Source organism: Nicotiana tomentosiformis, chromosome 9, assembly GCF_000390325.3.
Source record: "Nicotiana tomentosiformis chromosome 9, ASM39032v3, whole genome shotgun sequence".
Taxonomy (NCBI): domain Eukaryota; kingdom Viridiplantae; phylum Streptophyta; class Magnoliopsida; order Solanales; family Solanaceae; genus Nicotiana; species Nicotiana tomentosiformis.
The window spans coordinates 85,020,965-85,043,472 of NC_090820.1; the positions used below are offsets into that span (position 1 = coordinate 85,020,965).

Consider the following 22,508-nt stretch of genomic DNA (forward strand, 5'->3'; position numbering starts at 1 on the left):
ACAAAAAGAGAAATTCATATTCATGAATTTATTCACACTATTCTAGTCTCATAAGTTACAATATTATTCCTTATCGAGACTCTATATTCAATTTTAGTATTGTCTTCTTCCAGTCAAGAAAGCAACAAGCCTATATATACAGTATTACAGTATTTTCATTACCATCGAGCTATAATCGATGGGCAGGCCCCTATTGGGCAACCTCTGATCAGATGGAAAGTTATATACCGAGCCTACTATGGCCGAGCGCCTATGAGCGAGCCCAGCATGGTCGAGATACATAGCCTAGTATGGCCGAGCGCCTATGAGCGAGCCTACTATGGCAGAGCAGTTATATATACCGAGCCTTATAAGGCCGTACAATTATTTTACTTACTATATTGAAGGAGTTGAGTCAGTATCAGCAGGTAAGTATATCTCCAGATCATCTTTGACTCCCAGTTACTTCCAGTTATTATATTATCAGTTCAGTTTCGATTTTCAGTTATGTTATTGCCTTACATACTCGGTACATTATTTCGTACTGACGTCCCTTTTCCGGGGACGCTGCATTTCATGCATGCAGGTTCAGATAGGCAGACGAGTAGACCTCCTCAGTAGGTGTTTCCAGAGTTTAGCCTAATCGGTAAGCTCCACAACCTTCGGAGTTATCGGGTCTAGGTTTTTGTGTGCATCTTATGTATGTATTTATATATATAATATGGGTAGGTCGGGGCCCTGTTCCGATCACAATATATCTATCAGTAGAGGCTTGTAGACATATCCTGTTGGTTAGTGCAGTATGTTGGGTTTGTAGGCCTGGTATGTATAATTTGGTGGTTTGTCAGCTGTAGTAGCTATGACGGCCTTTTCAGCCTAGCTTTATATTGATGTTTAGTTAGCGCTAGTTTCCATTCAGTTTTATATTTTGCTTCGCAAATTGTCTTGCAAGGTGGCCCCATGGCCAAAGTATGACATTATGTGTTCAGAGTCCCTTAGTCGCAATTTGGTACGCCAGGTTAGGTGAGGCACCAGGTGCTTGTATCGCTCCTAGGTTCGGGGCGTGACAAACTTGGTATCAGAGCAGTTCTGTCCTAGGGAGTCTACAAGCCGTGTCTAGTAGGGTCTTGTTTATAGATGTGTTGTGCACCACATTATATAAGCAGGGCACTACAGGGCATTTAGGAGTTGGTTACCCTTCTTTGAAATCTAAATCGTGCTACAGAACTGAGTTATAGGAAATTTGAATTAAACTTATGTGTTGGTGTTTGCATGCACAGATGACGGTGACTAGGAAGACTACGGCTAGCCAGAGGAGAGATACAGCAGTAGGTGAGGGGACCAGCAGGGTACCCCCAGTAGATGGGGCCCAGTCTGAGGCTCAAGGTGAGACCCCTACTCAGCCATTACCGGCTCCTCCACCAACTACGGAGATTCCTAGGGAAACCGCACATCCAGTTCCCCCTCCACTTCCATCAGATCAGGACTTGAGGAGTGCGGTGCATTTGTTGACACAGTTGGTAGCTACCCAGCAACAGGCTAGGGCATCAGCTAGTGCAGGAACTTCTGAGGGGTCTGGGAGTTCAAGGGTCCGAGAGTTTATTGCTTTGAGTCCCCCAGAGTTCACGGGGACAGATCAGACGAACTTGCTCGCATGATCAAAATATAAAAATAATATCTAGAACTACGAATCAAACATCAAAACGCATGAATTTCAAATAAAAGTTCAAGAATCTTGCAACCAAGCGTCTGAATCCCATCAAATCAACTCCAAATGATTCCAAATTTTGCAGACAAGTTTCAACATCAAAACGAACCTATCCATGTCCTAAAACAAATTCTGAATCCGATAACAAAAAGTCAAACTTGGGAAATCTTCTAAGCCTCAAATTGCCAACTTTCGACAAAAAAACAAAAATTAACCTACAGACCTCCGAATTCGATTCTGGGCATACGCTCAAGTCCCAAATCACGATACGAACCTATCGGAGCCATCAAAATACCATTTCGGGGTCATTTTCACAAAAGTCAATCTTTGGTCAACATTACTAAATTAAGCATCTAAGTCAAGAACCAAAGGGTCCAAATCAACCCAAAACTTTACCGGAACAAAATTAACCAACCCGCAAGTCATAAAATCACAAATACACATGTGTGAAGCATCAAAAAGGAAAACGGGATGCAATTACACAAAATGACTTGTCCGGTCGTTATAGTTTCTTCAAGCATACATGGTACCACATTAAGAAAATGAGCTCCAAATTCTGTTTTGATTGAAGCATTACATCTATATCATAATTATGGAGCCGTAGCAAAATGAATCGTCGAATTTGGTGCAAAAAATGATCCGCAAACACGGAAATTACAACTAGAAAACAGCAGGTGCGACTTTTTGGGTTCAAAAGCGGAATTGCCATTATATAAAAAAACACATTGCGTTATTTTGGTATTTTGAGCATATCATAAGTTCTAGAGCTCCGATTGAGGTTATTTTCGTGACGTTCTTCTCGTCTTTTCATGGGTGTCAGTATCTAACCTCAATTTTTATATTTTAACATGATTATAGTAGTTTATTTGTGAATTGATCCTTATTTTAATTGGAGATTTAAGGGTTTTATCAAAAACATTTCTAAAGTTAATAATTGAGTTTTGGACATCGATTCAGAGTCGGAATTGGATGAAATTAGTATGGTTGAACTTGTATATTAATGGATTGTTAGAATTTATGAGTTTTGTCGGGTTTCGAGGTGCGGGCCTGGGTTGACTCTGAGTATTTGATTAAAGATTCGACCTTTATCGCTTTGGTTTTTTTCCTATTGCATTATTTGATATTTTTGAGTTACTTTTGGCTAGTTTCGAGCTGTTTGGAGGTTGATTCGCGTGGGATGGCATTTTTAGAGCATTTTTTGGCTTTCTCGGTATTTGTTTTAGCTTGTTTTAGTAACATATCTAAACTTTGATTTGAGGGTAATTAACCCTGGGAATTATGTTACATGAGATGTATTGAGGTGACGCATATGCTAGGTGATGGGCGTGCGTGCATGCACCAAGATGTTCATGATTTGAGTGGACTTTAAACTATTACCGGACTTGTTTCACTATCATTCTTTATTATACATGTGTTTTCTTTACTCACTTTATTATTTCAGCTTTAATTCATATTAGAAATCATGTTTAGGCTATGTGCTTATTTGGTTGAGATGTAATGGAGCTATTCTTGTTGTTTAGAATTGTACGTTATAACCGTGGTTATTTACTTAGTCATGATTCCTCATTTGCATGTCATATCTCAGTCTCCGAACATTAATCATTTGCTACATCATACGTGTCGTTGTCTTTCACATGCGATATTATTTGGGCTGAGTTTTGTGAGATTGTAAGCCCTTGAGACTTGATTTGTTGTTGATTGATGTGGGTCGTAGAGCTGTGTTGTGAGTGATATATTAGTTGAGTTTCACGCCGCAATATGCCTTATTGTCTATTGAGTGTTATTTGGATCGGGTTGCGCAATAGGGCATATTGGCTTTATTATTATTATTTGGATCGCGTTGCACACTGCAACATGCCATATTGGCTTATGATTAGCGCTTGGGTAGGATTCTCCCCTCCGGAGTCTGACGTGCTAGTAGTGGGCGCATGCACAATGATATATACGCGTGCTTTGTTGAGGGGCTTTTGAGCCAGGCACCTGTATAGTACTGAGTGATTGTGTATGTGATGGGATAAGGGCATTTGAGCCAGGCCCCTTGAGTGTGTTGAGAGTGAGTGTACTTGATGATTTCATTGGGATATTATTGACTTGACATGTATATTTGACATGTAGTCATAGAAATGTATTTTCCACATACTAGTTGATAAACAGATGATATTGACTTGAGCTGTATATTTGACATGTAGGCATAGGGAGGTATTTTCCTCATGCTAGATGGCAACATGATGTTATTGACTTGACATGTATATTTGACATGTATGCATAGAGATGTATTTTCCTCATGCTAGTTGGTAAATAAAATGTCTTATCTGTTGTGGACAATTTGGGAAAAGTCATAATTCTCTAATAAACTCATATTTTAGTGACTTCGGTGAAAGGTTCGGCCTTTAATTGTTAAACTTGTAAAGCATGTCTAATTTTTCGTATTTGGGAATGAGTTGAATATGATAATTCTTGTGAGTTATTTACTATTACTGTCATCAGTATACCCTATGTTGTTATTGATTATTGTTGTTGGACACTAACTTTCCGAGCTCATCACGGCTTTCAACCTGAGGTTAGGTTTGTTACTTATTGAGTAAATGGGGTCGGTTGTACTCACACTACACTTCTGCACTGTGAGTGTAGATCTTGGAGTCGATGATGTGGATGAAGAGAGCTGGTGTTAATGATATACATGTTGTCCGGATATAGCTACCACTTTCCCTTGGTAGTTTAGATTGAAATTTTGTTTAGATATATTTCAAATATATGTCGTATTTATTTTTATACCAACTTTATTAATCTAAGTCTTAGTGGCTCATGACTTGTACTACCAATCCTTGGGGTATTATTTGGAAATCCAGTTATTTCACTTGTAAATTTCTTATTATTCTCATTATAATTATATTGACTATTGTTTGGCTTACCTAGCGGGTTGGGTTATGTGCCATCACGGCTAAGTAGATTTTAGGTCGTGACAAGAAAACACTAGGTTCGTAGGGTCTACGAGTCATGAGCAAGTGCCTAGTAGAGTCTTGTGGATCGGTATGTTAACGTCCATACCTATCTTCGAGAGGCTATAGGGCATGTAGAAAAATTTACCATCCTTCTTTCCTCATCGTGCGGCATTGATTCAGATTGAAGTGTATCTCTTGAAATCCCTTCCAGTCACTCGTATGTTATATGATCTCTCGGTATCAGCTGTGCATCGACGGCTTGTGATTCCATGGATGAGGTGCGAGATGTGTCTTCTGTATTTTGGTGATGGGCTATTCTAGAGGACTTGAGGCCAGGTTCAGACCACAGCTTGGACTCGGTAGTTTCAGTTGTGTAGGTATGTGCTTTGAACTTATATGTCTTGTAGTGTCCCTAGGTGTGGGATTGATGGCTTAGTGAGTGGTTGGGTAGTAATATGATGAGTATTATGTGACTGGGGTTTGTGCTTAGATGGTTTAGATGTGACAAGAAAAGTTTGTTTGGGATGTGAAAAAGGCCATGGATGCTTGATTCCTGTCTTGATGTATTGTACAGTCTTCAGTTATGAAGGTGTTAGGGATATTTCATGTTGCTCACTTATGGAACGAAGTAGATTTATATGTCTTCATGACGAGTTTAGAATCGGGAGGATTTAGCGATTTCTTAGTGGTTACAACCAAGATGAAGTCATAAAGAGATACCAGTTTGAGGCTGAGTAGGTCGGTTATCACTTGCGGGGTAGTCTACGGATGTGTGATTCTTATGATGTTTCTATGGAGAGTTTCTTTCTAGTAGTGGGTTACATGTGTTGTAATTTGATTTTGGATCGCTTGAAAGAGCTCGCACGACTATCGCAAGGATGGATATGCGATTAGCAGATGATTTGAGGTACTTTTTGATTAGTGCTACATGATCTTATGAAGGATTTGTTGAATTGTTGTGCGGGATTATGGCAGTGATGGAGTAAGTGTATTATGGTTTATCATATATTATGTTCTGTGGCTTTGAGCCAAGTGGGGGAGTCTGCTATCGATTATCAGATTTCATGGTTATTTGTTATATTGGTTTTGGTCTGAGGCATATTTGAGGATTAGTTGTGACCTGAAGAGGTTTTCTTTGAGGATGACTTGAGCAAGGGTTGTTGGATGCATGATATACTATACTTTGTGGGAATACTGGAAATCTTGTAACGATTCGGGTTTGTTATTCGTGGTGGAGATAGTGAGCATGGAGTAGGGATTTACTCGATTTATTAGAGATGTGAAGTACTTCTTTAGGCATTTGGGTGCTAATGGAGCACAAGTCGTTCGGCTCATTTTGGCAGTGTATTTGAGATTAGAGGAGGGTGGATGACTATCAAGAAGGTTCTAATGGGTTCAAAATTCATATGTGGTATTTGAGGAATTTCCGTATTTGTAAATGGTTAAGATATGACATTTGCATTGGATAGTGTCGGGACACGCAGTACTTTTGTATCATTATGGATTCTACATTTCAATATTAGAGAGGTTAAGGAAACAACTTTAAATTCACATAAGTTCTCTTCAGATTGGGTATCTCGAATGCAGTATTTTCGGGGGCTTAAGAGAGAATATAGTAGCTTATGGGCTTTAGGACGATGGGGTTTCATGCTAGGATCTCTTGCGGTGAGCTTTGGGTAAGGATCATGGTGAACTGACAAGGATGAGTGTTGACTTGAAGGCAATTCAAAAGGAACTGGGAGAAATAGGACAACTTGGTGGTAGGTTGGATCAGCATGGCAATGGATATGATCGGTTCTTTTGTTTCTTATGATATGATAGGCTTTATCGGTGTTTTGTGGCAATAATCTTGGGTTGGTGACCTGCATGACTTGGTTGAGTTAGAGGGATTCATTTATGATGACTTGGTCTTGTGCTAAAGGGTTTTGAAGAGTTCTCAATGATTTCTACCAGTGCTTGAGATGGATGTCTTCTACCGGCATGAGGAATGTGTTGCGTGTTGTGATTTTATGTTGGATGGGAGTCAAGTGAAAGGTTTCTAGCAGACGGAATGTGTATCATATTTGTGATTTGGGGTTGATAATGGGGTTCTCATGTTTTCCTATGATGGCGTGATGGATGCGGTGTGACGTATGGGTTTGAGATTTGCATGTATGAATTTATAGTTTTGTTTTGAAGGGAAGGTCATGATTTCTAGAAGGCATAGATAGTTTCAGACGTTTAGAAGTATGCTGGAACTATCAGGTATCACCTAATAAGGGTGCGCATTTCAGAAGGCACACCGTGTTTTGACTTGCGGATGCTTGACTTGTATTACGATAAATCGCCTGGCTGGTTGACTACTGATGTTCAAATTTTTCTAAGTGGCATAGAAGAATTAAGGAAGTATTTCTTGTGAGATGATTGTGCTTGAGATTAGTTATTTGGATAGTCGAGTCAGGATCAGATATGGATATTTTTGTATCCTTGTGATTTAAAGACCGAGAGTCTTAGAGGTGGACTATTCCTTGGTTGTGCACTATGAAGATATGGCTAGAGTTAGACAGCTGATGGTATGTGTTATGGATAGGTTTCAGTGGATCTTTGGAAGGTTATCTACCTATTTTGGGAGGATCGGAATCGATTAGAGGTCACTGGTAGGCCTAATGAGAATGTGTATTCTACATCAAGTCTAGGCCTAATGAGAATGTGTATTCTACATCAAGTTGGATTTGTTTACTCAACACAGCTGTTGTTGAGGGGTGTGTCATCGGTTAGAGTTGATCTTGTTCGTGTCTGATATGTTCCGTGAGTTACACTCCTATACTACGATGGGTTGTGAGACTGTTGACTGTTTACACACATTATGCGTATCTATTTGGGCATAGTGACGGAATTTGAGCGAGATGACTCTTAGGGTATTGAATTGTTGGTGGCACTTTGTTTATAATCTTCCTGTTGGTGATATATTGTGCTATATGTTTCTCCATAGTTATGGTCATACCCTTCTTGTGTTTGTTGTTGATATGCATATGGTTGTTGATTGTGAGCATTATGGCTCGAGGTATTCCATATGGACCGATGTTTGGATTAGGCCACGCATCGTGGCAGAGTTATGTTGGGATATGATCCTCTGTGCTTATATCGTGTGATTTGTTCCTCTCCTGTGTGATGGGCTCACAACATTGCTCTTTGTGGTGCTATCTATTGAGCTTGCGGGATGGTTCTCGCATCTAATTCTCTTTCCATCATTGGCTACATTCGAGTTGTTGTTTGCTTGGTGCATGGATTTCATGGTATGTGACACTAGGTGGTATTGGTATGGAATGTCAGTCGAGTAGCCTGTACTGGATTAGGTGAGGTTATTGGACCTAGAATGAGCGTTATTGGATTGGATTAAGGAAAGTTGGGGGAATAATGTCATTTGTTACCTTAGAATTTGGCTATGGTTCTTGTCGGGCGAGAGGGCTCTATGACTTATTGATCTGAAGTGTGGTTATGAGTTTCTGCATGTTTCCTTCATCCTTGGCAATATACGAAGGTTCAGAATGAGATTTTTTTTAATATGAGGTACATTACTGGTATCGGGTTTGTGATAGGCAGTTATTGTGGCCGCGAGTTTTGCTATGAGCATATGAGTTATGCGGTATATCATGTGATTATATCTTGGGTTGTGGTTATGGCTTAATACAGCTTGTTCAGACTTGCTCGGTGTTTAGATGCGAGAATCGGGTCTTACAATAGATTTAGGATGTTGGACATCTGATTCGAAGGTTTATCTACTAAGGTTAAAGTAAGGATCATCAGTTATGTTGGGTTGTCATGCTTACAAGGTTTGGAGTGACGTGGATCACCCATGAGTATTGTATGGTGAGTTGATTCAGTGATTTGATGGCTCTGTTACGGCTCTTGGCACGTTCGAGTACGAACGTACGTTTAAGTGGGAGAGAATGTAATGACTCGGCCGCCGTTTTGAGCATTTACATCCACTTCGGTGGTTTGAGATCATGAGTAGTTTCATATGGTGTATTGCGACTTATGTATATCGTTGATTTTGGTTTTCGAGTGATTCCAGATTGATTTTGAAGAATGATTCTCAACTAGGAAGCTTTAAGTTGGAAGAGTTTACCAAGTTTGACGTATATGTATTTGACTTCGGATCAGAGTTTTTATGGTTCCGTTAGGTCCGGATGGTGATTTTGGACTTGGGCGTATGACCGAATTTGCATTTTGATGTTTCTAGAAGGTTTTGGCTATAATTGCGAAAAGTTGGCAATTTGAAGGTTTGGAAAGTTTATAGGTTTGACCGGGAGTTGACTTTGATGTTATCAGATTCAGATTATTGTTCTGAGAGTTGGAATATGTTTGTTATGTCATTTGTGGCTTATGTGCAAAATTTGAGGTTATTCTGAATTGATTTGATATGGTTCGACACGAGTTTTTGATGTTGAAAGTTCATTAGTTCCTTAAGCTTGAGTTGCGGCATGATTCGTGGTTTTGATGTTATTATGTGGGATTTGAGTCCTCGAGTAGGTCTGTATTATGTTTTGGGAGTTATTGGTATGTTCGTATGTGGTCCCGAGGGGCTCGAGTGAATTTAGGATTGTGTTGTGCTCGTTTTTTATGTTTCGACGTCGTTTCTTCAAGCATAAATGGTACCACATTAAGAAAATGAGCTCCAAATTCTGTTTTGATTGAAGCATTAGATCCTTATCATAATTATGGAGCCATATTAAATGAATCATCGATTTTGGACATCGTATGAGGGAGTTATTCCCATTTTAGTGTCAGAGAAGATAACTGTTACTGATGCTTTGCAGATGCGAAGTGGGTTCCGCATTTGCAACCCCGTAGGTGCGAAATATTGTCTGCAAAATCAGAAATGAAATTTGGAAAACCGTAGGTGCGGCTTTTGTGTGCAAAAACAGAAATCCTTGTGTATAAAAAATCAGACTACGTTCTTTTGGTATTTTGAGCATATCTTGAGTTTTAGAGCTCCGATTGAGGTGATTGTCATGATGCTCTTCTTGTCTTTACATGAGATGTATTGGGGTGATGCACATGCTAGGTGACTGGCGTGTGCGCATCGAGATGTTCATGCTTTGAGTGGACTTTAGATTATTACTTATTTTACTATCAAGCTTTATTATATTCATATTTTCTTTACTCACTTGATTATTTGAGCTATGATTCATGCTAGATATCATGTTTAGGATATGTGCTTATTTGGTTGGGACGTAATGGAGCTATTCGTTTTGTTTTGAGTTGTACGATGCAACTGCGGTTGTTTACTCAATCATGATTCCTCATATGCATGTCATATCTTAGTCTCTGAACATTAATTATATGCTACATCATGCGTGCTGTTGTCTTTCATATGCGATATTGTTTGGGCTGTGTTCTGTGAGATTGTGATCCCTTGATACTTGAGTGTTTGTTGACTGATGTGAGCCGTAAAGCCGTGTTGTGAGTGATATATCGATCGAGTTGCACGCCACAACATGCCATATTGGCTATTGAGTGTTATTTGGATCGGATTACATGCTGAAACAGGCTATAATGGCTTTATTGTTATTTGGATCAGGTTGCACGCCTCAACAAGCCATATTGGCTTATAATTAGTGCTTGGGCACGATCCGCCCCTCCGGAGTCTGACATGCCAGCAGTGGGAACAGGCACAATGATATATACACGTGCTTTGGTGAGGGGCTTTTGAGCCAAGCACCTTGAGTGTGCTGAAAGTGAGTGTACTTGATGATTTCATCGGGATATTATTAACTTAACATGTATATTTAACATTTAGCCATTGAGATGTAATTTTCTCATGCTAGCTGATAAACAGATGATATTGACTTGACATGTATATTTGACATGTAGGCATAGGGATGTATTTTCCTCATGATAGATGGCAACTTGATGTTATTAACTTCACATGTATATTTGACATGTAGGCATAGAGATATATTTTTCTCATGTTAGTTCGTAAATGAAATGTCTTATCTGTTGTGGACAGTTTGGGAAAACTAAAAGTTTTCAGATAAACTCATATTTTAGTGACTTCGGTGAAAAGTTCGGCCTTTAACTATTAAACTTGTAAAGCATGACTAATTTTTCGTATTTGGGAACGACCTGAATATGATAATTTATGTGAGTTATTTACTATTACTATCATTATTTTACCATGTGTTGTCATTGATTACTGGTGTTGGACACTGACCTTCTTCCGAGCTCATCACTGTTTTCAACCTGAGGTTAGGTTTGTTACTTATTGAGTACATAGGGTCGGTTGTATTCATACTACACTTCTACACCTTGCGTGCAGATCTTGGAGCCGATGCTACGGGTGAAGAGAGCTGGCGTTGAAGATGTACCTACTGTCCGGATATAGCTACCGGTTGCCTTTGGTAGTTAATATTTAAATTATGTTTAGATACATTTTAAACAGATGTTGTATTTATTTTCATACCAACTTTGTAAATCTAAGTCTTAGTGGCTCATGACTCGTACTACCAATCATTGGGGTATTATTTGGAAATCTAGTTTTTTCATTTGTAAATTTCTTATTAATCTCATTATAATTGTATTGACTATTGTTTGTCTTACCTAGCGGGTCAGGTTAGGTGCCATCACGACTAAGTGAATTTTAGGTTGTGACACTCGAATGGATCAATTATCGTGTCACCAACCAAACACAAAGTTGAAAAGTGTTTAGGATGAGGTCCAATACGCTCCAACTCTAAAATCACTTTACTTTTGACATCCTCATATGTATACATATTAGAGTCTTCAAATGTAATATTATCTACTTCCTCACATGACTCTAGTGTACTTTTCTCAAAATTGACATCATCAATAAAAATATGGTCGAAGGATTGACTTTCCATTTTTAGCTCTTCAATTTGGGGTATAAGCTCATTTTCAGCTCACACAACTCAGAACTATTTTGTTAGTCATTAGACGTAAAATCCTTTGCACGCAATTGAGCCTCAAGTTGTGAATAGAACTACCAAATTGGTCTATCTATTGTCTCAATTCAGTTATTCCTTCTATCGTAATTTTCTCACGGAGACTTCCATATTCTTATAATAATTTCATGTGCATATCAAGAATGCGAACATCATATTCCACATCATCCAATTTGTTAATCCTGTCAAACTCACAAGCATTATTAAAATAATCATAAGAAGGGATTGGAGTAGGACACTTAGGATAATTATTCCAATTTCCACAACAAATAGTACACGATTGAGATGGTGCACACAACTCGGTCCTAAAAATATTTTTACGATGTTGCCACAAGTGGGGTCCTTTACAATACGGACAAGGATCACAAAAACAAGAATGCTTACTATTCCACCACTTTTCATTCAAAGATGCCATGTAAACAAAATGTAATACTAACTACACTAAACAACAATTAAAAACTTTCATAGATGAAAAGTAAAAAATCTAATCTAGTAAAATAGTTAATTTCTAAGTCCCTGACAACGACGCCAAAACTTGTTGCTCCAAAACGCACATGCAAGTATACATGGTCGACAAGTAATAAAGTGATAAGTTGAGTATCGTTCCCACGAGGACTTGTGATTAACTATTAACTAAATAAAACTCAAACAATTAATTTGTAACGACCCTACCGGTCGTTTTATGTAATTGCACCCCATTACCCTTTTTTATGCTTCACACATGTGTGTTTATGATTTTATGGCTTGTGGGGTCGGTTAGTTACGTTTCGGGTTGATTTGGACCCTTTGGTTATTGACTTAGAACTTTAAATTAGAAATGTTATCCAAACTTTGACTTTTGAGAAAACGACTCTGGAACTTTGTTTTTATGGCTCTGATAGCTTCGTATCGTGATTTTGGACTTAAGTGTATAATCTGAAATTGATTTCGGAAGTCTGTAGGTTGATTTATAATGATTTGCCAAAATTTGACAATTTGAAGTTGAAAGGTTTGACCGTAGGTTGACTTTTAGCTATCGAGTTCAGAATTTTATTTTGGGACTTGGAATAGGTCCGTTATGGTATTTAGAACTTGTATACAACATTTGGTGCCATTTGGAGTTGATTTGATAGGATTCGGACGTTTAGTTGTAATTCTAGAAATTCTTGAACTTTACTTTGAAATTCATGCATTTTAGTATTTAATTCGTAGTTTAAATATTATTTTTATGTTTTGATCGCGCGAGCAAGTTCGTATGACGTTTTCAAACTTTTGTGGAGGTTTAGTTTGGATCTCCGAGGGCTCAGGTGAGTTTCGTACATGTATCAGAGTGTTTTGGATTGAAAACCAGAAATCATGTGTGCAGTAGCCTCTGGTGTCACATTTGTGAACACCAGGTTCGCAATTGCGAGCTTAGAATGGGGGCCTAAGGTATCGCAATTGCGATACCTGGCTCGCAGTGTCGGAGTAGCTTCAGGTATAGGGTAGTTTGCATTTGCGACAAAACAGTTGTATTTGCGATAGAGACAGGCTTCGCAAATGTAAAACCAGAGGCGCAATCGCGACCTCCTCATAGGACTGACAGTGGACGCATTTGCGAGAAATACTTCACAATTGTGAGGGTTCATAATTGCGAACCCATGTCGCAATTGCGACATCTGCTGCCGATCAAAAGGGCTGGAAGACGGGATTTCATCTCTCATTCTCACATTTTTGAATCCTAGACTCGGTAGGAGGCGATTTGGAGAAGGGCTTTTCTCCTACAAATTTTGGGTAAGTGATTCTAATCTATTTCTAATCATATTCCATCAACATATCTTAGATTTTAGAATCATAATCTTGTGAATCAAAGTAAAAATTTGTGAAACTTTGTTAAGTTTTTGAAAACAAAGAAATTGAATTTTGAGAGTCGATTTAGACTCGAATTTTGAAACTAAACACATATATGAACTTGTGGGATCATGGGTTGATGGAATCTACCATTGGACCCGGATTTTAACCCGGCGGGCCACGAGTTGACGTTTGTTGACTTTTTGGAAAAAGTGTAAAGATCATAGCTTTTTCTATTGTAATTGATTTTTCTAGCATTGTTTGATGATATTAAGTCGATTTTGGTTAGATTTGAGCCTTGTGGAAACGAATTTTAAGGGAAAAACTATTTCCGTGTGTTGAATTAGCCTAGCTGAGGTAAGTGTCTATCCTAACTTTGTGTGGGAAAACTACCCCTTAGGATTGGTATTGATTGATTCATTTGTGTTATGTAAAAGCTGTGTGCGCAAGGTGACGAGTGGGTACACGGGTTGTACGTGGTATTTGACCGGTTTAGACTACTTAGACTCTTTCCATGCTTTAATTTAATTGTCATATCATGTTCTAAATTCTCATGGTTAATCTATTCTTACTTGTGTTATTCTATCCTTACATGCCTTAAATGATTTCGTTAACACTTGTTATACATTCTAAGTGATAAATTGTTCTCATGCTTTAGTTGAACTTGTTGCCTCTATTATTGTTACATGTTATCTCTTTCATTGTTGATTATCATTACTTGAAATTATTGTTCATGTTATCACTTTCATTATTGATTATCATACTTGATGTTATTGTTCATGTTATCTCTTTCCTTGTTGATTTCCATTATTTGAAGTTATTGTTATACGTTATCTCTTCCATTGTGAGTTATTCTTATTTAATGTCGTGGTTATACATTATCTCTCATTGTTGAGTTATTGGTGTTGAAGCTGTGAAGGTCATTATCACGTTGAGGCAAAATTGTTGTTGTTGAAACATCTTCCTTGTTGAGCATTTAACTTTCATTGTTGTTGTCGATATTCTTATACACATTGTGGTAGAGCCACAGGCCATTGTTATGGAAACATTGATGTTGTTGATTGTTGGCAAGTTGTGACATATGGGCATTTGTGGTACGAGTTATTATTATGATGTGTTATTGACGCGCATACGGTGGTATAAGGCTTGGGGTTAATGTGCATACGGCGGTATAAGGTGGGACTTATGTGCATGTTGCTTGTAGGGTAAATACATGAAGCCACGCAGTGTCATAAGGTGGGCTAAAGTGCGTGTAGCTATTTCGGGAAAAACTATTTTCAAAACCTATTTCAAATGTAAGGCTCACGCGGCGGTATAAGGAAAGATTATGATTGAGATTGTGTTTGTGAATACGAGGCAGTACCTCAGTTGTGATTCTTGATACATATACACGAGGTGGTACCTCGGTGGTGATTCATATTGTACACGAGACAGTACCTCGTTGTGATTCTTGTTGTTTTGTTCTTCCTTGTTTTGTCAGTTATTGTCCGAATATGATTGTTTTGGTTCTCTTTAACTGATTTCTTTATGTTATTTTTGTGCTCCTGATTTTGGTATTAGTTCATGCTGTTAACTATTTCGTATCAGTTATTTCTCCGCTTTCTATTATTTATCCTTATTATATTTTCATATTATCTATTTACATCCTAGTAGGTGTCTTAACCTGGCCTCGTCACTACTCTACTGAGGTTAGGCTTGATACTTACTGGGTACCATTATGGTGTACTCATACTATGCTTTTACACATCTTTTTGTGCAGATCCATGTTTGTCTGCCCATGCCGGATGCTAGATTTGAGTTGTATTGTTATTTTTGGGAGACTTCAAGGTATACCTACTTCACGTCCGCATGCCTCGGAGTTACCTTCCTTTATTCTTATTCATGTTGTATTTTCTTTTAGACAGTGATGTAGTAGATCCTTTAGTTTTACTTTGTAGAGCTTATGACTCAGTTCCACCGGTTTTGGGAAGTGTACTGTTGTTGATTCTGTTTTACGGAAGTTTATATCTGTTATTTAGCCTTGTTTCAGTATTTTGTTAATTATATATGTCCAATTCTTATCAAATGTTAAGCTTACCTAGTCATAGAGACTATGTTCCATCACGACATCCTACGGAGGGAAATTGAGGTCGTGACATAATCTATTCACGCGATTCCTAAGTTGTGATTATTTAATTAGAACTAATCTAGAGTAGTAAACTAATAAATTAAAGGAAACAAGTCTTCAATCTTAGAGATGAATTTAATGGTAGAATGTATTCCAGAGCTATGGGTTAGCTAACAATCATGTTGATTTATCCACTTAAACTGTCTAATTAATTTATCTGATTTATTGATTGACACGGTTAATATTACTCGAAACATTCTCCCAAAGTACTACTCGCATATTCAAGCTAACCTAACGCCTATATTCCTATGGAATTAGGATTAACAACAACACATTAATAATTCCCATATAGTAAACAAGCAAGGCGATTAGGTATATCTCTATCCTAACCGCAAAACCGTTCCTGACACTCAGGTTCAAGATCTTGCTCTAATCAATCTTATATGCAATCTAGAATTCCCTCTCCCGAGTTCAATCCTAGATTCGTAGATAGTATTCAATTGGTGATCAAGTAATCAAATAATTAAGAGCAAGAATGAATAAATAAGTAAAATATTATAAAATAATAAGAACAATTCAAACTTTAAACTACAACATTCATGTAGAACCCCCACAACTCTAGAACTAATAAACTATAAAATTAAAGAAAGAGAATAGAAGAAAAACTAGTTAGAAGCCTCCTCCAAGCAAGGGTTGTCTTCCCGTACGTGAATTCTCCTTCAAAGTATGTTAAACCCCCTCCAAATTAGGTTTAGGGCTCCTTTTATACGAGTTGGGACCATGTAGGGCCGAAATAACATTGTCCCGGACAAAATAGGAAAAATCCTGCAACACAGTATCCAAACCAGCGCCTCTCGCTAGCCTAGCGCTGTAACTAGTGATGTTTTTTATTGCTTTAATTACAGTTCCTTGCTTTGAATTGTATTTCCCTTTTTTTTGTCTTACACTTGGGGGGCGACAAATACCAAAGGTTGTCCCCCGTTGTCTCCTTCCTTTTTATTCTTTTAGTTTCCTTTCTTTTCTTTAGCGTTTTATACTATTTTTCTCCAAATCTCTTCATCTTCACAAGGCTTTAATTCTACACAGTTAAAATGTAATATTAAGTATAAAGTAATATAATTAATACTCAAAAGATAATTAAAAGTGCTAGAATGTGAGGTAACAATGGTTAAATATATGTATTTTTTTGCCGAACATCAGAAGCATAAAATGAATCCAACAATGGTGACCCAATAAATAAAATTTGCATGTGGGCTGAAGCTTCTGGAAAAAGGTAAAAGTGAGGGGAGATACTGTAACGACCCGGCCGGTCATTTTTTAGTGTTGTAATTGGACTTGTCGAGGTAGTTGGTTTGGTCCCGTGGATGTCTCTGAATGAATTAGGACACTTAGTCCCAAGGTTGGAAGCCTTAGTTGAAAGAGTTGTCCGGATGTTGACTGATGTGTAAATGGCTCCGGAACGGAGTTTTGGCAGTTTCGATAGCTCCGTATGGTGATTTTGGACTTAGAAGTGTGTCTGAATAGTGATTTGGAGGTTCGTAGTTGATTTTGGCTTGAATTAGCGAAAGTTAGAAAAATGAAAGTTTGGAGAGTTGAGAAGTTTGACCGAGAGTTGACTTTGTGGTTACCGGGCTCGGATTTCGATTTCGCAAGGTTACACAGGTACGTTGTATCATTTATGACTTGTGTGCAAAATTTAAAGTCAATTGGAGTTAATTTGATTCGTTTTGTCATCAAATGTGGAAGTTGGAATTTACAAGTTTCCATTAGGCTTGAATTGGGGTGTGATTCGTGTTTTTGATATTGTTTGATGGGATTTGGGGCCTCGGCTAAGTTTGTATCGTGTTTTAGGACCTGTTGGTATGTTTGGTTGAGGTCCCGGGGGCCTCGGGTGGATTTCAGATGGTTAACGGATTGAATTTGGCTTAAGTGTTATGCCGAGGTGCTTCAGATCTGGTGTCATCGCACCTGCGGTAGGTTTGACCACAGGTGCGGAGCCGCAGAAGCGGCCAAGATTGAGCAGCTGCAAGGAGGATGAAGGCCACTGGGGTTCGCAGGCATGGAAGGGTTTCTGCAGATACGGATGCGCATCTGCGCACCGCAGAACTGGATTTAGGCAGGCAGTGTTGGAGTCGCATATGTGAAGGGTGGATTGTAGATGCGGTCCCGCAGGTGCGACACTAGGACCGCAGGTGTGCAAGGTTGGGTGTTAAGTGGGTTTCGCAGAGGCGAGGTTTTCTTCACAAAAATAGGAGCGCAGGTGCGAGCCAAGGCTTCGCAGATGCGAAAATGCCTGTGCAGTGTTTAAATTCGAGGGTTCCGAGATTTTTATCATTTTTTGACTTTTGAAGCTCAGTTGGAGACGATTTGGAGTCGGAACTTGGAGTGGCGATTTGGAATCGGAACTTGATAACTTTGGTATGGTTTGACTCGTGGTTTAATGGGTGTTCGAATTTTGTAACTTTTGTTGGATTTTCGAGATGTGGGTCAGGGTTGACTTTTTGAGTTGACTTTTGACTAAGAACTTAGCATTTTCAGATGGAATTGATTCTGATAGCTTGTGTTAATTGTATCGAGTTGTTTGTGGCTAGATTCGAGGCGTTCGAATGTCGATTCGCTAGGCAAGGACATGCTAGCAGAGTGATTCGATTTGCTTGAGGTAAGTATCATATTTAAACTAGGTTGAGGCACTAGTTGCCTAAATTGTTATGATAGCTACGTGCTATTGGGTGCGCACATGCATGGGGATGAACCATGTGCGAGAACCGGGGTCAAATATTCATGTTCGGGTTGTGATCGGGCTCTTATAAGCCTAAAATTGACTGTTAAGCTTTAAGCTATGATATCTCACATTTGTAACAGTTTATGTGATCTATTTGAGCGATGTTGAGGCTACATAGAGGTTTAATCCATGAACAAACTTGATAAATTGTTTTCAGTGATGAAATTGCTGATTTGAGCTACGATAGCACACTTTTCACATACCTATACTTTAGCATGTCATTTATACCAGTCCAGGAGTAGGAGGCTCTTATTTCATCCATCATATACATGTATACTTTTTTAATTAATTTTGTATGATATGTTTGGACTGGAGGCCTGTGACTATGCCGGGCGGATTATATTATTGGAATGTGAGATGTCCATGAAGCACGTGAGTTATCCGTACAGATCCATATATCAATGTTATAGGCACGTGAGTTGTCTGTGTGGATCCATATATCGATATTATTGACACGTGAGTTGTCCATGCAGGTTCTATTGTTAGCGCGTGAGTTGTTTGTGCAGCGTGTGGAATTTGCATTTCCTTGATTATTTATCTTATTTAATTGTTTCCTTCCTCTACATGCCATGATATTGTCTGAGCAGGGTATTTGAGAAATTGTGCACTTGCACATACGGATATTCTTCTTACAAAATTTGATGAGTTGGTTTTAAATATTGTTCTGTGCTGGTTTAAAAAGACAGAACCACACTAGAATAGCTAGTATCATCAATAATTTAAGTGTTTCTTAGCTTGCCTTATTTATTTACGATACTTATTGATTTGGTTGTACTCTGAAGTGTGCACTCTACACCTCGTGTGCAGATCCAGGTATTTCCGGGCACGGTGGTTGCTGATCTTAGAGTTTTTACCTTTTCGGAGATTATCGAGGTAGCTGCTTTGGCGTCCGCTTACCTTGACTCTCCTTCTCTATTTTTCAGTTTTACTTATACCGTTCTACCTTCTTAGACAGTGTTTCATACTATTATTTTATAGATGCTCATGTACTCAGTGACACATGAAATTTGGGTAAGTCTGTATTCGAGTCGCAGTTGTTCATATCGGCTACTTATGAGAGTTATTGCTGTTAAACTTGCTTCATCTTATTTTAATATAAAAAATGCCTAGTTTTATTGCGATTGTCGGCTTGCGTAGTTCTGTGATAGGCGCCATCACGACATGTTGAGTTGGGTCGTGACAAGTCGGTATCAGAGCCTAGGTTACATAGGTTTCACGAGTCATGAGCAGGTTTAGTAGAGTCTTGAGGATCGGTACAGAGACATCTGTACTTATCTTCGAGAGGCTGCCCAACCCATAGGAAAACTTCACATACTTGTATCCTTGTCGTGCGAATTTGTTGATTCTGGAAACTAAACTTCTATTTTTCTATTCTCTCACAGATGGTGAGGACACGTGCTACCGAATCGGGTGGACGGCCACCAATACAACCAGCTAGGGCCATGAGAGGCCGGGGCCGCGGTAGAGGCTGAGGTGCATCTCGTACAGCAGCTAGAGCAACACCTGTAGACCCACCAGTTGCTCCAGCTCAGGAGCGGGTTCCAGATGTGGTTGAGCCGTCGAGACCAGCTCAGGCACTAGCTGTGCCCATTGTGATTCTAGGCCTTCACAGTCTCTAGCCTAGATATTGACTATTTGCACTGGCCTTGCTCAGGTGGTTTCAGTTCAGGCCACACCAGCTACTTCTCAGGCCAGGGGAGATGCTCAGACTCCTGCCGCCCGTAGTCCAGAGCAGGTAGTGCAGGGACTTCAGACATCGGGGGTACTGCCAGCCCAGACGGTTGCAATTGCGCAGGCCCAGGTGGGTCCCGTTATGAGTGATGAGGAGCAGACGAGACTAGAGAGGTTTGGGAGGCTCAAGCATCCAACATTCAGTTGGGCTGAGTCAGAGGATGCTTAGGACTTCTTGGATAGGTTCCATCGGATTCTTTGCACGACGGGTATTCTGGAGACTAGCGGGTCTCATTTACTACTTTTCAGCTGATGGGGGCAGCCTTCAGATGGTGGGAGACCTATGAGCGGGGCAGGGCAGCCAGTTCTACACCACTTTCATGGCACAAATTCTTCGTTCTCTTCTTGGAGAAGTTTGTGCCACCGACCCGCAGGATGGAGTTGCATAGGCAGTTTAAGAAGCTACGCCATGAGGGTATGTCTGTGACCCAGTACGATATGAGATTTTCAGAGGTGGATCATTACGCGATATGGTTGGTTCCCACAGAGAGGGAGAGGATTAGGTGGGTCATTGATGGCCTCAGCTATCAGTTGCATTTTGTTATGACTCGGGAGAATGCATCAAGTGCTAGGTTCAACGAGGTGGTTGATATTGCTCGGCGGCTAGAGTTGGTCCGTAGTTGGGAGCGTGAGGAGAGAGAGGCCAAGAGGCCTCGTGATTCAGGTAGTTTTAGTGGTGTTTATTTTGGGGGTCGGTCCCACCACAGCAGGGGTCATTCTTTTAGGCCTGCTCAGACGGCTTGTCCAGTTCATCATGGTGCATCAGTTAGCCACGGTCCTTACAGTGCTTATTCGGGTCATTCATCATTCAGTGCATTACCAGCGCAGAGTTCTTACCATGCCTCATCTCCTCAGGTTTCTACAAGTAGTTCCTCGGGTTATCAGGAGCAGCAGCTCCGTCAGAGGAGGGGTTGTTTCGAGTGCGGGGACTTGAGTCGTCTCAAGAGGGATTGCCCTAGACTATTGAGTGGGGTTCCACGGTACAGTTCTTGGCCAATGATACCAGCACCAGCAGCTACACCACCTTCTTATCCAGCTCGGTGTGGGGCTCAGGCAGCTAGAGGTCACCCTAGAGGGGGAGGCCGATCAGGTGGTGGTCAGGCTTGATTCTATGCTATTCCCGCCAATCCAGGGGCCGTTTCTTCAGACGCAATGATCAATATATTGTTTCAGTGTGCCACAGGGATGCTTCCATATTATTTGACCCTGGTTCTACTTATTCCTATATATCATCCTATTTTACTCGTTATTTGGATATGCCTCGTGAGTCCTTAGCTTCACTTGTGCATATATCTACGTTGGTGGGTGATACTATTGTTATGGACCATGTGCACCGATCGTGTGTGGTGACCATTGAAGGATCGGAACTAGAGTTGATCTCTTATTGCTTGGTGTGGTTGATTTCGATGTGATTTTGGGTATGGATTGGTTGTCTCCATGTCATGATATTCTGGACTGTCACGCTAAGACCATGATGTTGACAATGTCGGGGATGTCAAGGATCGAGTGGAGAGGTTCGCTGGATTATGTTCCTATCGGGGTGATTTTATATTTGAAGGCCCAACAGATGGTTGGGAAGGAGAGTCTGTCATATTTGGCTTTTGTGAGAGATGTTGGTACTGATACTCCTACTATTGATTTTGTTCTGGTAGTACGATACTTTCTAGATGTGTTTCCTACAGACCTGCCGAGCATGCTACCCCACAGGGATATTGATTTTGGTATTGACTTGGTATCAGCCACTCAGCCCATTTCTATTCCTTTGTATCGTAAGCCTCCAGCTGAGTTGAAGGAAGTGAAAGAGCAGCTTCAGGAGCTTCTTGATAAGGGCTTTTTAGGCCTAGTGTGTCGGCTTGGGGTGCACTGGTTCTGTTTGTGAAGAAGAAGGATGGTACTATGCGGATGTGCATTGATTATAGGCAGTTGAACAAAGTTATAATCAAGAACAAGTATCATTTACCGCACATTGATGATATATTTGACCAGCTTCAGGGAGCGAGGGTGTTCTTTAAGAATGATTTGAGGTTTGGGTATCACCATTTGAAGATTCGGGACTCAAATATTCTGAAGACGATATTCAGAAACCGCTATAGTCATTATGAATTTCTTGTGATATCTTTTGGGCTTACCAACGCCCCATCAACATTCATGCATCTAATGAACAATATATTCCAGTCATATCTTGATTTGTTTGTCATAGTATTTATTGATGATATCCTGGTGTACTCACGTAGCCAGGAGGAGCATGCACAATATTTGAGAATTGTACTTCAGAGGTTGAGGGAAGAGAAGCTTTATGCCAAGTTCTCCAAGTGTGAGTTTTGGCTTAGTTTGGTCGCGTTCTTGGGGCACGTGGTGTCCAGTGAGGGTATTAAGGTGGATCCAAAGAAGATACAGGCGGTTCAGAGTTGTCCTATACTATCTTCAGCTACTGATATTTAGAGTTTTCTCGGCTTGGCTGGATATTATCGTCGATTCGTGGAGGGTTTCTTGTCCATTGTAGTGC

The 22,508-nt window shown here is 39.8% G+C and overlaps 1 protein-coding gene across 1 annotated transcript in view; it reads left to right on the forward strand.

The window, feature by feature from the left end:
- LOC138899124 (uncharacterized) overlaps positions 1 to 21,109 on the forward strand; it is a 47,103-nt gene extending 25,994 nt beyond the window's left edge. Inside the window, exons 2-3 of the mRNA XM_070185246.1 lie at positions 19,926 to 20,072; positions 20,252 to 21,109. Coding sequence (XP_070041347.1) covers positions 19,926 to 20,072; positions 20,252 to 21,109 — 1,005 coding nt within the window. The remainder of the gene's footprint in view (positions 1 to 19,925; positions 20,073 to 20,251) is intronic.
- The last annotated feature ends 1,399 nt before the right edge of the window (positions 21,110 to 22,508 follow it).